General features: G+C 34.1%; 1 protein-coding gene across 4 annotated transcripts in view; it reads right to left on the bottom strand.

Moving 5' to 3' along the window:
- Positions 1 to 16,649, bottom strand: part of HGF (hepatocyte growth factor) — an 85,321-nt gene that overhangs the window by 16,181 nt on the left and 52,491 nt on the right. For all 4 annotated transcript variants that reach the window (XM_005205314.5, XM_005205315.5, NM_001031751.2 and 1 more), the window contains 2 exon segments: positions 7,309 to 7,411; positions 1,220 to 1,353 (listed from right to left, as the gene is read on the bottom strand). In XM_005205314.5, coding sequence (XP_005205371.1) covers positions 1,220 to 1,353; positions 7,309 to 7,411 — 237 coding nt within the window.

Below are 16,649 nucleotides of genomic sequence, written 5' to 3'. Positions count from 1 at the left end.
CTGAAGATAAATATTTTTAGCCTTTCACTAGTGATAAAATATAAAGAAATCCTGGTTATATATATAGTTAGAAAAATGATCAGCAAAGTATTTGCTGAAATTAATGTTCAGAATGCATTGAAATAAATGTTACCTGCAATAGCATTTAATCAAATACTAGTAACGCCCCCAAGTCTTTCAATACCACATTACTAATTTTTAGTTTAAAAATGTTAGTTGACCATATGTTTAAAAACTTCTTTAATTAGCGCTTCCCTGGTGGCTCAGTGGTAAAGAACCTGACTGCCAGTGCAGGAGACATAGGTTCAATCCCTGATCTGGGAAGATCCCACTTGCCAAGGAGCAGCTAGGCCTGTGTGCCACAACTATTGAACTTCTGCTCTACAGCCTGTGTGTACGTTAGTTGCTTAGTCGTGTCTAACCCTTTGTGACCCCATGTGGTGTAACCCGCCAGGGGCCTCCGTCCATGGGATTTCCCAGGCAAGAATACCGGAGTGCGTTGCCATTTCCTTCTCCAGGGGATCTTCCTGACCCAGGGATCGAACCAGGGTCTCCTGCATTGCAGGCAAACTCTTTACCATCTGGGCTAATAGGAAAACCAAAAAAGTGAAAGTTGCTCAGTCCTGTCCAACTCTTTGTGGCCCAGGCCAGAATACTGGAGTGCTTTTTCCCTTTTCCAGCAGATCTTTCCAACCCAGGAATTGAACCAGGGCCTCCTGCATTGCAGGCAGATTCTTTACCAACTGAGCTATCAGCAAAGCCCCAAGAAGACTGGAAAGGGTAGCCCATCCCTTCTCCAGTGGATCTTCCTGATCCAGGAATTGAACCGGGGTCTCCTGCATTGCAGGCAGAGTCTTTACCAACTGAGCTATGAGGGAAGCCCTCCTGAATCAATATATATTGCTAATATCAAGTTTATTGATGGTGGGGCAAGGCAGTCTTTCTAGCCCAGTCAGAACCATGGCCATGTATTGCTTCTGGATTCCAAATAGGAATCTTTCGAGGGAGGAAAAATCTCTTTTAAAAGGTCAGCAAAATGTCTCTTTGTCTAGAGGAGAGATGAAATTGTGTGTATATGTATTGCTGTCTGGAGTGCATCCTTATTTGGGGATCAACTCTAGCCCTCCTGTATTACTTCCACCTCCAACTGAATTATCATTTTAGGGCATGCAGTATACTTAAAATAATTCACCTGAAAAAGATCACAAAATGTACTTACAACGAGAAATAGGGCAATAATCCCAAGGAATGAGAGGATTCCCTGTGTAACACCAGGGACCGTGGGCATCGTCATCAGGATTCCGACAGTAATTCTTATTCAGCTTAGTAGCATCTGGTTCCCAGAAGATATGCCTGCATAAACAGCAAACTCGGAACATCACAAGAAGCACACATCTTGTCCAAGAGAAACAAAACAGGAAGATACAACCCTAGCACATAATTTTCATTACAGGCACAACATAAACTACCTGCTGTGAACTTTTCTTTTTTATTTTTTGAGACTTTGTTGTTGTTCTTGCAGTTTGGAAGCATGTTCTTTAACTGAGGAATAAGGCTGAATAATTAGCATAGATAAAATGATAAAAAAATTTATTACATTGTTTCTATTAAATAATTATACTGGGAAGGTAACAATGCACCATGCAAGAAAGAAGCAGATGATAAAGATCTAAGTTATAAAATGTATAAAAATATAAGCTATTGCAAAAATATTTATTTTTTCATGTTTCAGAAACATGTAAACAAGCTTCATTAGCAACACTGCTATGACAACATACAGGAAGATACACTGAAAGCACAGTGTGCTAATAAACATTAAATCTGAGAATTTCACTGGTCATTTAAGATATAGTTTTTGAAAGATAACTGAGTAACATTTCAGGCTATCTCATTTTACATCTTAACTAAATTTAGTACTAAAGAAAAGCAAAAAATGCTATATATTATTTTATTAGACCATGCCCACTCATATGTGTTCTGTGCTTAGTCTCTGAGTCATGCTGGGCTCTTTGTGACTCCATAGACTGCAGCCTACCAGGCTCCTCTGTCCATGGGGATTCTCCAGGCAAGAATTCTGAAATGGGTTGCCATCCCCTCCTCCAGGGGATCTTCCCAACTTAGGGATTCAACCCAGGTCTCCTGCATTGCAGGTGAATTCTTTACCATTTGAGCCACCAGGGAAGCCTGCCCACTCATATAACATCAACATTAATTAACCATCATGCTTGAATTTAATTAATGTGTCATTTTTAAAATTTGGGAGGAACTTCAACATAGAAACTTAGACTGTCTTTCCAAACTCAGGTTCACTTTTTGGACCAATAAAACAAGAAAGACACGCATGTAACAGATTCTACTATGTAGACTTGCATACTTACTTAGACCAACCTGATGAGGCAGGCTCTAAGATTATGCAACTTTGTGTTTGAGGAAATTGAAATCCACAGAGAACAATTAATTTGTCTAGGGTCACATATTTTTTCAGCTGTAGGTCAGGTGTTTGAACACGTAGCATTTTCCAGAGTCTTCGTTCAAAATCATCACATCGCATTACCTCTTCACGCAGTCACAGATTTGTTCTTAAACCAAAATGGTACCATGCAACTTACTCATTCATCAATAGCCTACAAGTTCTTTCCAAATGACTTTTAACTATTCCCAAAGGCAAATCAAAACACAGTGAATTTAAAGTTATAATAATTGTAGTTCCTGAATAAATACGTTGTAAATTTCCAGTGATATGTTGATAAATATTTAGCAACTGGCATTTTGAAATGTGTATGCAGGGAGTCTTTATTTGCTGTCCTTGCAGATTTCTGTAGCATAACTACTTCCACCATAAAACTGTCAAGCATCTAATGCTGGAATCACCGAAGGCAGAGTTGGTTACAGTTATTTCTCACAAGCAGGTAAAGAGCTCACTCTACCCCATCATATTTCTAAAAATGATTTAAAACTATCAGTGTTAAAATGAGCATTAGTTTTGGCCATGCCAATTCTTGCTAAAATTCTTAATGGACCCATATGGGCTTAGGATAAAACCCAAACTCCTTAACAGAGGTTAAAGGGCCTGTATGGCTTTGCCACTAGAGAATTTCTTCTCTATGCCCACTGACCAAATGAAACTGCTTAAACCTTATGGTTAATAAAAGTATTTCCGATTTTCAAACAGTTCAATTTAAAGAGCTTTTGGACAAGTTGTTTCTTCTGCCTGATGTGTTTTTCCTCCTACACTTCTTTGACCAACTCCTACCAATTATGTGTATCCTGCTAATGTCCCTTCTGCTAGGAAAGCTTCCTAACCATCTAAGTCTGGCTGGCTTCTTTGCAGTCCCATAACATAAAATGTGGTGTTTTCATGGAAAATTCTTAAAGAGATGGGAATACCAAACAACCTTACCCACCTCCTGAGAAACCTGTATGTAGGTAAAGAAGCAACAGTTAGAACCGGACATGGAACAACAGACTAGTTCCAAATTGGAAAAGGAGTACATGAAGATTGTCACCCTGCTTATTTAACTTATATGCAGAATACATCATGTGAAATGCTGGGCTGAATGGAGCACAAGCTGGAATCAAGATTGCTGGGAGAAATATCAGTAACCTCAGATATGCAGATGACACCACCATTATGGCAGAAAGTAAAGAGGAACTAAAGAGCCTCTTGATGAAAGTGAAAGAGGAGAGTGAAAAAGCTGGCTTAAAACTCAACATGCAAAAAACTAAGATCATGGCAACCAGTCTCATCACTTCATGGCAAATAGAAGGGGAAACAATGGAAACAGTGACAGACTTCATTTTCTTGGGCTCCGAAATCACTGCTGATGGTGACTGCAGCCATGAAATTAAAAGATGCTTGCTTGCTCCTTGGAAGAAAAGCCACAACAAACCTAGACAGCATATTAAAAAGCAGAGACATCAGTTTGCCAACAAAGGTCCATCTAGTCAAAGCTATGGTTTTTCCAGTGAGAGTTGGATGATAAAGAAAGCTGAACACCAAAGAATTTATGCTTTTGAACTGTGGTGTTGGATAAGACTCTTGAGAGACCCTTGGACTGCAAGGAGATCCAACCAGTCCATCCTAAAGGAAATCAGTCCTGAATATTCATTGGAACAACTGATGCTGAAGCTGAAACTCCAATACTTTAGCTACCTGATATGAAGAACTGACTCATTGGTAAAGACCCTGATGCTGGGAAAGACTGAAGGCAGGAGGAGAAGGGGACAATAGAGGATGAGATGGTTGGATGGCATCACTGACTTGATGGACATGAGTTTGAGCATGCTTCGGGAGTTGGTGATAGATAGGGAAGCCTAGCATGCTGCAGTCCATGGGTCGCAAAGAGTCGGACATGGCTGAGTGAATAAAAACAATGGATTTTTTAAAATATTGCTGTTTCAGCCATTCCATACTACAGAGTAAGATCCATGATGGCAGAATTCTACGTAATTTTGGAGTCCTAGAACTGAAATTTCCAATAGAGTAACTACTAGCCAAATGTGGTGACAAAGTAGTACATGACCTCTCCAAATTGAAAGGTGATGTAATTATAAATACACACCAAATTTTGAAGCTTTAATATAAATGTAAAATATCTCATTAGTAATTTTATATTGAATACATATTGAAATGAAAAGCTTTAGAAATGCTGAATAATATAAACCTATTATTTAAAATCAGATTAATTACATCTTTTGCAGCCAAAGATGGAGAAGCTCTCTATACAGTCAGTAAAAACAAGACTGGGAGCTGACTGTGGCTCAGATCCTGAGCTCTTTATTGCAAAATTCAGACTTGAAGAAAGGGAAAATCACTAGGCCATTTGGATATGACAAGCCAAATTCCTTATAATTGATTGATTATACAGTGGAAGTGAAAAATAAAACGATTAGATCTATGGATGAAGGTTTGTAACAGGAGGTGGTGACCAAATCCATCCCCAAGAAAAAGATACAACAAAACAAAATGGTTGCCTGAGGAGACCTTAAAATAGCTGAGAAAAGAAGAGAAATGGAAGGCAAAGGAGAAAAGGAAAGATATACCCATCTGAATGCAAAGTTCCAAAGAATAGCAAGAAGAGACAAGAAACCCTTCTTAAGTGAACAATGCAAATAAATAGAGAAAAAACAATAGAATGGGAAAGACTAGAAATGTCTTTGAGAAAATTAAAGATACCAAGGGAATATTTCATGCAAAATGGACACAATAAAGGACAAAAATGGTATGGACCTAACAGAAGCAGAAGATATTAAGAAGAGGTGGCAAGAATACACAGAAGAACTATACAAAAAAGGTCTTAGTCACCTGGATAACCACAATAGTATGATCACTCACCTAGAACCAGAATGTGAAGTCAAGTGGATCACAGGGAGCATAATTACAAACAAAGCTAATGGAGGTGATGGAATTCTAGCTGAGCTATTTCAAATCCTAAAAGATGATGCTGTGAAAGTGCTTCACTCAATGTGCCAGCAAATTTGGAAAACTCAGCAGTGGCCACAAGACTGGAAAAGTCAGTTTTCATTCCAATCCTTAAGAAGGTCAATGCCAAAGAATGTTGAAACTACCCCACAACTGTTCCCATTTCACATGATAGTAAGATAATGGTCAAAATCCTTCAACTAGGCTGCAGTAATATGTGAATCGAGAACTTCCAGATGTAGGAGCTGGGTTTAGAAAAGAGAGGAACCAGAAATCAAATTGCCAACATCTGTTGTGTCACAGAAAAAGCAAGGGAATTTCAGAAAAACATCTACTTCTGCTTCATTGACTGCACTAAAACCTTTGACTGTGTGGATCACAACAAACTGTGGAAAATTATTAAAGACACGGGAATACCAGACCACCTTACTTGCCTCCAGAAAAAACTTGTATGCAGGTCAAAAAGCAACAGTTAGAACCAGACATGGAACAACAGACTGGTTCAAAATGGGAAAGGAGGACATCAAGGCAGTATATTGTCACCCTGCGTATTTAACTCACACCCAGAGTACCTCATGCAGAACGCCAGGCTGGATGAAGCACAAGCTGGGATCAAGATTGCCAGAAGAAATATCAATAACCTCAGGTATACAGATGACTCCACCCTAATGGCAGAAAATGAACAGGAACTAAACAGCCTCTTATTGAAGGTGAAAGAGGAGAGTGAAATCACTGGCTTAAAACTCAACATACAAAAAACTAAGATCATGGCATCTGGTCTCATCAGTTCATGGCAAATAGATGGGGAAACAATGGAAACAGTGACAGGCTACTATAAAACTTAAAAGTACAAGTGCGGCTTACATATTTGAATTGCATATTGATGTTAGAGAACACTGCTTTAGAACTATCACTGTTCGTGGCAGTAAATCAATCAAAACTGTATAATCCACTAATGAGTAAATTTTGAAACAGAAGAACTTTAAAGTGGAACTGAGAGCAAAATGACTCAACTTCTCTAGATCCTTAAATTCTTATACACACATATAGAACTATCTTCAGTATATAATTATGATGGTCAAATGTGATAACAACTCATATAAAGCAACCATGTTGTAGATACTTTGTTAAATGACACTACCTTTTTGTTCTCTTAATCCTTTTGCATATATTCTGGGATATTTAATAAAAATCTCTTCTATGTGATAAATAGGTCTCATAATTCTTTTATTATTTCAAACACACTAGCGATTTGCTGGGGAAAGATAGTGGAAGGCAACTGCTTTTTTGTGAATATATTCAATGTCAAAATCTCATTGAAATATATGGGTTTTCAATTCCATATCTATTCCATTAATTATAGAAAAATTGTGTGTCAAAATAAAGGTATACAAGGAAACATATCTCAATAGGTTTTTAGTAAAGTAGAATTTTAAGGTATCTAAGTACATGAAGATGATAACATCAATTTTATAAACTACTATGAATAAATAATTATGAGAATATAAACATGTAATGTACTATATGAAACACTAGATTTGACATTTAATTATTCATGTCTTATCAAGTTGTATAATTGTTTTCTCAATATGAACACATCCTGCTTAAAGGTGAAGCCAAAACATATGTCTACTTTTTGTTAATGTCCCCAAGGCACCTTTTATAGACCAGAACACACAGTAAATGCTCAATAAATATTTGCTGGTTTGAATTGTTTGCCACATAGGGAGAAAATATTATACTGAGTTACATTGAATAATCAATCTAATGTTTCTATTAGGTTACTAAGATATGTAAATGAATAGAAAGAAATACCACCACATCTCCATACATGTATCTGCTGCTATCACTACATACTATATATTTAAAGAAATAAATTTACATACCGGTGTAAATCTTCCATGTTCTTATCCCACATCGAACATGTTAGTCCAGATCGTGTTTTGGATAAACTGCCCATATAGTTTTTGCCATTCCCACGATAACAATCTAAACATAAAATATATGAAAACTAATGAATCCTAGGGAGTATTCTTAAAGACATTTTTACAAACATATGAATTCATGAAAATCAACATAAAAATGAAAGCAACACACTGAAATATGTGCAAAGCAAACAGACTTAACTATCTCTAATAAAACATTTTTTTAGCCAGATTTCTTCATTAAAATGGAAGTTTGTACATCAAATTACAAACTTAAAAAAAAAAACCCAAAGAAAAATTAAATAAGTGCCTCTTAGGGACATCAAAGAAAGAAAAACTTTGTGCTGTTTATTCGCTCAGTCGTGACCAACTTTTTGCAACCCCACAAACTACAGCACACCGGGGTTCCCTGTCCTTCACTATCTCCCGGAGTTTGCTCAAACTCATGTCCATTGAGTCAGTGACGCCATCCAACCATCTCATCCTCTGTTGCCCCCTTCTCCTCCTGCTCTCAATCTTTTCCAGCATCAGGGTCTTTTCCAATGAGTAGGTTCTTTGCATCATGTGGCCAAAGTGTTGGGAGTTTCAGCTTCTGTATCAGTCCATCCAATGAATATTCAGGGTTGATTTCCAAGGGACTCTCAAGAGTCTTATCCAACACCACAGTTCAAAAGCATCAATTCTTGGCCACTTAACCTTCTTTCTCACATCCGTACATGACTGCTGGAATAACTATGGCTTTGACTAGAGGGACCTTTGTCAGCAAAGTGATGTCTCTGCTTCTTAATATGCTGTCTAGGTTTGTCATAGCTTTTCTTCCAAGGAGCAAGCAAGCATCTTTTAATTTCATGGTTACAGTCACCATCTGCAGTGACTTTGGAGCCCAAGAAAATAAAATCTGTCACTGTTTCCACTTTCTTCGCATCTATTTGCCATGAAGTGATGGGACCAGATGCTATGATCTTAGTGTTTTGCATGTGAGTTTTAAGCCAGCTTTTTCACTCTCCTCTTTCACCCACATCAAGAGGCTCTTTAGTTCCTCTTCCCTTTCTACCATTAGAGTGGTATGATCTGTATATCTGAGGTTGCTGACATATCTGAGGTCCTGACAATTTTGATTCCAACTTGTAAGTCATCCAACCCAGCATTCCACATGTTGTAGTCTACATATAAGTCAAATAAGCAGGGTGACAACATATAGCCTTGATGTACTCCTTTCCCAATTTCGAACCAGTCCATTGTTCTATCTCCAGTTCTAACTGTTGCTTCTTGACCTGCTTACAGGTTTCTCTGGAGGCAGGAAAGGTGGTTTGGTATTCCTATCTCTTTAAGGATTTTCCATGTTTATTGTGATCCACATGATCAAAGGCTCTAGTATAGTCACTGAAGCAGATTTTTTTTTTTTTGGAATTCCATTATTTTTTCTGTGATCCAACAGATATTTGCAATCTGATCTCTAGTTCCTCTGACTTTTCTACACCCAGCTCCTACATCTGGAATTTCTTGGTTCATGTACTGTTGAGGTCTAGCTTGAAGGACTTTGAGCATTACCTTTCTAGCATGTGAAATGAGCTCAATTGTACAGTAGTGTGAACATTCTTTTGCATTGCCTTTCTTTAATATATATTTTCCAACGGAAAAATTTTACTCCACAGAAGAGTCACAAGAGATATAATGACTACTCATGTACCAGTCACATTTGTTGACTTATTATTTTTGTCTTACATGAGGTTGACATTCTGGGTCATCCAAGCCAGCTGTCTTGCAAACACTCTTTAATTTTGTCTGATTATCCTCATGAATGAAATCAAGTTAAATACAGAAATATTATATAAGGTGATATTTTGTTGCATTTATAGCATTATTTCATGTGACACATGATGTCAGTTTTTTCAATTATTGGTGATGAGTTTGATAACTTGGTTAAGTGATAAAAAGGAAAAACTTCTCTTCATATATAACAAAAACAAGCAAATAAAAGTTTTGAGACCTTTGAGACTGACAACATCCTATTCCCAAACAAATTTTTTTAAAATGGCTTAGGAATACTTTGATTAATATTGCATAAATCAGTTATTACTATGTTGGTTTTAAAATATTATCTTTCTTTCTTATATTTCTTTCTTTCTTGGTATTCTTCTCTAACACAGAGTTTTACCTTTTCCCCCGACTCCCTTCATTTAAGTATTATTAAATACTTCTAGTAGTAATACTAGCAATGGTATTGGCAGACCTACTAGTAGAAGTAGTAATGTAATGATGGACTCATGGATCCTCTTTTTATTCAACATGATATATAATCTATTCCTGTTGTTCATTTTAATGCTCAAGTTGTTACAAATTTAGCCAATGGAAGCCATGTTAAAATGATTCCTGTGCCTTTTATCATGCTCCATGTGAGTTTTTCACTTTTTTTCAACTGAGCAATTTGCATTCTGTTAAACATTGATAGGAGTGACCATATTTTAATTTTAAAATTAAGAAAAAGAAGTTAAGTTCTTTCTAATATATATGTAGCAATTTCTGCATTTGAAAAAAGCACTACATATTCTTAAATAATCTTGTGTATTTTAAAAGTAACTAAAAATTCTGATTTTTATGTGAATAAATATGATAAAAGACTATAAAATGTTACCTAGAAATGTACATCAACATTATTTTCTTTTAAATTTGGTAAGCCAAAGAATATTATCATTGGTTTTAAATATGCTATGTGATTAGAATAAATAATAGGTGTTCTGTGCTTAATGGTTCAGTCATGTCCGACTTTTTGTGACCCCATGGACTGTAGCCCACTAGGAGCCTCTGTCCATGTGGTTTCTCCAGGCAAGAATACTGGAGTGGGTTGTCATTACCTCCTCCACGGGACCTTCCAACCCAGGGATCCAACCCAGGTCTCCCACATTGCAGGCAGATTATTTACCATCTGAGCAACCAGGGAAGCCCAAGAATACTGAAATGGGTACCCATCTTTTCTCCAGGGGATCTTCCTGACCCAGGAATCGAACCAGAGTCTCCTGCATGGCAGGCAGAATCTTTACTAGCTGAGCTATCAGGGAAGCCCCAAAATAATAGGTAGAAAGCTTAATAAAAATTTTAAATAAATTGTCCAGGAATTAATTTAGTAAAGTATATAATTTAGTAAACTATATAAATTAATTTACAAAAGTATATATAAAATATACAGTAAGTATATTCAATAGCTATGTTTTGGTATTCATGATTTAAACTTAAATATACAAATTCAAATGATATGGGATTTGGTACAAATAATATAGCAATCATTACAATACACAATAAAATTGTTTTCAGAAAGCATAATTTTGTAAAATCCAATTATTGTACATATGCAGAATGTATTAATTAAAATTTCCTCTGACAATGCTATTTTTTCCTTTATTATGTAATCTTAAACCTTTGGCTGTTAAATAGTAAATTATTTAAATAAGCTCTCATTGAAGAAAACAATTGTGCAATGCAATATATGGTACTGCTCTTTAATACATTTTTCATTTTACACCTATGTTTTCTGTATTAGAGAAAGAGGATGATTTATAAGCTAGGCTTTTTTTTCTTAGTAAACTTTATATTCTAGAATAGCTTTTAATTTACAAAAAAACGTGTAAGTTTGTACAAAGTTCTAATACACCACATAGTTTCCCCTACTATCTTATATTGGTACGATGGTTTTAACGCCACTATTCAACATTATTACTAACTGAAGACTATTTCGCTCCAATTTATTCATAGTTTTTACCTAGAGTACTTTTTGTGTTCTAGGATGATACCACATTACATTTAACTGTCATGTTTTTTCGGCTCTTCTAGATGTAACAGTTTTTTCAGACTTTCTTTTTTGATGATCCTAAGAGTTTTAATGAGAACTGTCATGTTATAAAATGTCCATCAGTTGGGTTTGTCTGATATTTTCTTCATGATTAGATCTAGGTTATAAGTTTTTGAGAGGGAGACGTGAATTTTTGAGCACTTGCTAGCTTTCTGGCAAAGATACTCCAGCCTTACTTTGTGTTTTTCTTGCCCTAGGCATGGATTCTTCAACTTCACCAGAGAGCCATTGTTAGTGATGAAAAGTAAGAAGACGAGAAACAGGTGTGCTCATTGCTATTTGCTACCATTTTTTTCTGGTCCCTTTCATTTGATAGAGCCAAGCTGTGTGTGTGTGTGTGTGTGTGTGTGTGTGTTCATGAGTAACTGATCACTTCTAACTCCAATCTAGTACAAGAATTTTTCCTCTTCTCTATTTTCTGGTCCCTTTCATTTGATAGAGCCAAGCTCTGTGTGTGTGTGTGTGTGTGTGTGTGTGTGTGTGTGTGTGTGTGTGTGTGTGTGTGTGTGTGTGTGTGTGTGTTCATGAGTAACTGATCACTTCTAACTCCAATCTAGTACAAGAATTTTTCCTCTTCTCTATTTTAATGGTGTATTTCCTTTCTCCCATAGTAAGAACGCTGATTGTAGGTACATGAATGTATTTCTTCATTTTCTGAATTCTTCAATGCACACAAGATAATGTCAAATCTCCTAACAACAAATTTATATTTTAAAGTTCAAAACACATTTATAGTTATCTACTTTTAAATGTATTTCAGTGAGGCTATATATAAAAAAATACGTTTAAAAATCATTTTGAAATTTATTTCCAAATTCTGTAGTAATGGTATCTCTTTGATACACAGATAGGCATATTTCTGTGCTTTTTCCCCCATCTTTCTTGAGATTACTTTTTGAACATTTAAAACACTATTAAAACATTAGTTTTGGTATATGAGAGTATGTATTCAGACTGTTCTCATTTTCCCTCTTGCTTCTGTGTCATATTTCTACTCACTGCTACCCACCATTAGGGTAACCAATTTCATTAGTTTTTTGTTTATGGTGCTTGTGTTTCTTTGTTTTACTTTTCTGGCAAAGATACACACATATATACATATGTAATATGACTATATAAATTATATGTATATGTTCTATGTATATATTATTATATCCCATTTTTTATTACTAGGAATAAATAACTTTTATTAATAGAACACCAAATATATATTTTAGTGGCTTTTTTCATTAATAATATACTTGAAAATCACTTCATATTAATTCAAAAAAACTTTATCATTCTTTTTGCAAATCCACAGTGTTCCATTGTGTGATTTTGCCAGAGTAGATTTGTGTTGTTTTGCTAACAAAAAAAATGCTGAAATCAAAAACTCGTGCATATGAGTTTCCATATTATTGGAGCTATATATTCAGATAGTGTATTGTTAGGTGAAAAGATGGATGTATATGTAATTTAATTATTGTAATATTCCATTCCATATGGATTTTACCATTTTCCATTCCCAAGAACAAAGTGCGAGAGTTCATATTCCCATACAGTTTTGCCAAAAAATAGTGTTGACAAGATTTTGAATCTTTGTGAATTTATATGTGAAAAACAGAAGTCCCATATTTATGAGATTTATGAAAAATCTCTACTTATATTTTAATTTTTTCTTGTTACATGTGACTTTAAGCATAATTTTAATGTTCTCTAAAGAAATGTTCATATGTTTTGTCCATTATTTAATTTTTTGGTCCTATATTTTTCACTTTCATAGCTTTTATATATTAGAAATATTTCTCTTTATCTGTGATATACATTTTAAAACTTTTTCCAAATTTGTCATTTGTCTTTTGAATTTAAAAATATAGGTTTGATTATGTTTTTGTCATGACACCTTTTGTAGCTTATTTTTTTTCTTTTATTGTCTTTAGAATTTGAGTGTTAATTAGAACCCACATTGCTACATCTAAGAAATAAAGTATTTTTCCAAGTTTACTCCTCGTATCTGTATGGTTTCCATTTTTATGCTCATATCTATTATCCATTTGAAGTTTATTTTCAGGTATGGTGCAAAGCATGGATTAATTTTATTATTTTTCCAAATAGAACTTTATTGATCCACTATTATTTTTTAATTTTTACCCAGTGACATATAGTGCCACATTTTAAATATAATCTCAGTAAGGAGTCTATTTTTAGATCCTGTGTTCTGTTCTAATTGTCAATTTACTCTTGGGGTAGAACTACATTTTTAAAATTATAAACTCTTAAAAAAAATAAATAAAATTATAAACTCTTTAATAATATTTTAGTATCTGATAAAGTTTTTTACCTCTAATCATTTCTTTTTCACATTTTCCTTACTATAGTTACATGTTTATTCTTCTAGGAAAGATTTAGAATGCATTTGTTTGATATCAAAAAAGACAGTAATCTATTTATTAATATCACACTAAATTTACAAATGAGCTTAGGTGAAACTGATGTATTTGTGATATTGAGATTTTATATCAACAGCAAGTGATTTTTTCTACATGTTAAAGTACAACTTGGGACTTTCAGTAGTAATCTGAAATTTAATTACATAGATTTGCATATCTTTTCTAAGTTTACTCCTAAGTTTTCATCAGTTTTATTTCCTATTACAGATGTAGTTTTCTCTTTAATTATATCTTCAAACGCATATGTGAATGCTATTAATATTTGTATATTAGTCATATATCATGCTACCTTAGTAATTTTTTTTACTATTTGAATTTAGATTTCCAAGAATATTACTATTATATAATTTGTGCAAAGATCTTTTGCCTTTTTACTCAGTCAATAAATATGCCTTCTAATTGTATAAAATGTCAACATTGCAATGTCAAAGAAAATATAATGTTAAAATATTTATATTAAATAGTAAGGGAGATAGTGGCCTTCCCTGGAGTCTCAGTAGTAAAGAATCTACATGCCAATGCAGGAGATATGGGTTCCATCCCTGGTTTGAGAAGATATCCTGGAGAGAGAAATAGCAACTAACTCCAGTATTCTTGCCTGGGAAATCCAATGAACAGAGAAGCCTGGCAAGCTATAGTCCATGGGGTCGCAAAGAGCTGGACATGACTGAGGATGCTATATATATATATATATATATATACACACACATACACACACACACACACACACACATACACATACACATATATAGATACAGATATATGGGTGTGTAAGTTTGTATGTATACTGAATATTTTTGAGTATTTTTATGAAGAATGCATGAATTTTTGTCACAGTAATTTCAGAATCTGTTGAGATTTGTTATATGGTTGCTTTTCTTACAACTAAGGTGAATTATATTAATGGGTTTCTAAAACTGAACCATTTTTGTACTCAGACTATATTCAACCATTATGTATTATTTTCTTAATTTCTTTATTAAACTGTTCATTCAAATTTCATTTAAGATTTTACATTAATATTTACAAATGATATGAATGTATAGTTTTATTCTCTGATTCCTTTATCATATTTAGGATTCAATATTATAATTTCATCCAGAAATAATTTGAAATTTTTATTACATTTGTTAAGCTATAGGATAATTTATGTAGCATTGTGATCACTTGATCTGTGAATTCATCAAGGCATGATGTGGTTTGTGGTGGAACAATTTATTATAAATTTCCATGTTTCTTCTATAGGAATGAGTCTAAATTTTCTTTCTCTATCAGGGTCAATTCAACTAACTTGAATTTTCCTACTGTATTATCTATCCATTTTATTTTCATTTTCAGTTTTCATATGAGGTTGTATAAAATAATCTCATGTTTTCTAATTTTCCAGTTCATTGGTTATCTTTACCTTCATAATTATTATTTTATATATTTACCATCTCTCTTGAGTCAGTTGGCTAATGGTTGTCCATTTTGTTAATTTTTTCAAAGCATCATCATTTAGCTTTATTCATTAGTTCTACTATTTTTTCTTTACTTTTATAATGTCTGCTTTTGTCCTAGTTGTTTCCCTTCTTCTGTTGCTTTTGGTTTACTTTTTTTACACTTCTTGGAGTGGGAAATTTCATTCCCCTCTCTTTATCATGTATTATTGATATAAATATTTAAAATGTGAATTGTTTGTTTTCTACCTTAAATGTACCTTATATAATCTAATACAGTGTTTCATCAGTGTTTTTAAAGAAATTCTACAATTTCGATTTTTTTAACAGTTATTTAATATACAAATGGAAAAGCTTTTATATATATGCTAATTCAGATGCTGCAAGATTTGAGCAAAAGTTTTTAACTCATCAACCTATATGTAAAATTTATGTTTCCTGTTATATACAGAGGGATAAGAGCACCATCCTTTAATGTGTGTGTGTGGGGGGAGGGTTGGACAGGCATATGTATATGTGTGTCTCTCCATGCATACATATCATATATGTAACAATGCCTACTATTAGCTTGGCAGTATTATACAATGATATAACTGTCTGATAAAATTTCACAACTCTGTTGGCTAACTGTCTCAATACAAATTGCCCCACAGGACCCTGCAGATTGTTGCATATCAGGTATATTGTTAAATAAAAAGATTATAATATACTGTTAAAATATTAATGAAAAGCAGAAAGCATGGGGGTAATGGAAAGGTCATTTTAAGGAGAATTCAGGTAAATCCTAGTTGTGTTAGTTTGAGAATTTAGGCAAGTTACTTGAATTCCACAAAACTAATTTCTTCATCTATTAATGTGTAGGTTTATTATATAAGCAATAACATCAACTTTGTTTTCAAAACCAAAAATCTATATTCTATTACCTGATCCTTTGATAAGTGATATATCTGTACATAAAAGCATCTTAATACACACCAGAAGCTTACAAAACAATTATTCTCATTTGCCTCTGTCACTCAGAAATTAGCAGTAATTGTTTAAATGAATAAAGCAGGGACAAAATAGATCCAGCTGGTACCAAACCTTCTTTAATCATTGTTTTCAACTTTATTTCCAACTGACCTTTAAAGTCTGCCCAGGAAGAGTGAAATTGATTGAAAAGGAATCTTCCCTCTACAACTGTTTTCGGAGTTGTTCACGAAAAATGGCACTGAGGGAAAGTCAGGGGATGGAAGAAGTATGTATAGGGCAATAAATCCATGAAACAAAGCTTTGAATTTGGTTTGGACTTTTTAGAATGATTTAGAACTGACCACGGCCATGACCATCAAAAGTAAATTTATGTGAAAGAATATGATTATAAAAAATCATAACTCCCAATTCATTCTATAGCAATAAATGCCCAGAGGCCAACATTATTATTATTGTTTGACAAATGATTTTTTAAACCTGTTTCAATGTGACTTTTCTTAACCACTGCTCCCTAAAACAATTCTTTGCAATGGTTGTCTGTGTTTCCAAGTACAATGGTGATTTATCTCAAAGCCCACTGTTGCTTATCATCTCTACTGCTAACACTCCTGTCCA

Source organism: Bos taurus, chromosome 4 (genome assembly GCF_002263795.3).
Source record: "Bos taurus isolate L1 Dominette 01449 registration number 42190680 breed Hereford chromosome 4, ARS-UCD2.0, whole genome shotgun sequence".
Taxonomy (NCBI): Eukaryota; Metazoa; Chordata; class Mammalia; order Artiodactyla; family Bovidae; genus Bos; species Bos taurus.
The sequence above is the reverse complement of the archived record's forward strand: the minus strand, read 5'-3'. Positions and strand labels throughout refer to the sequence as shown.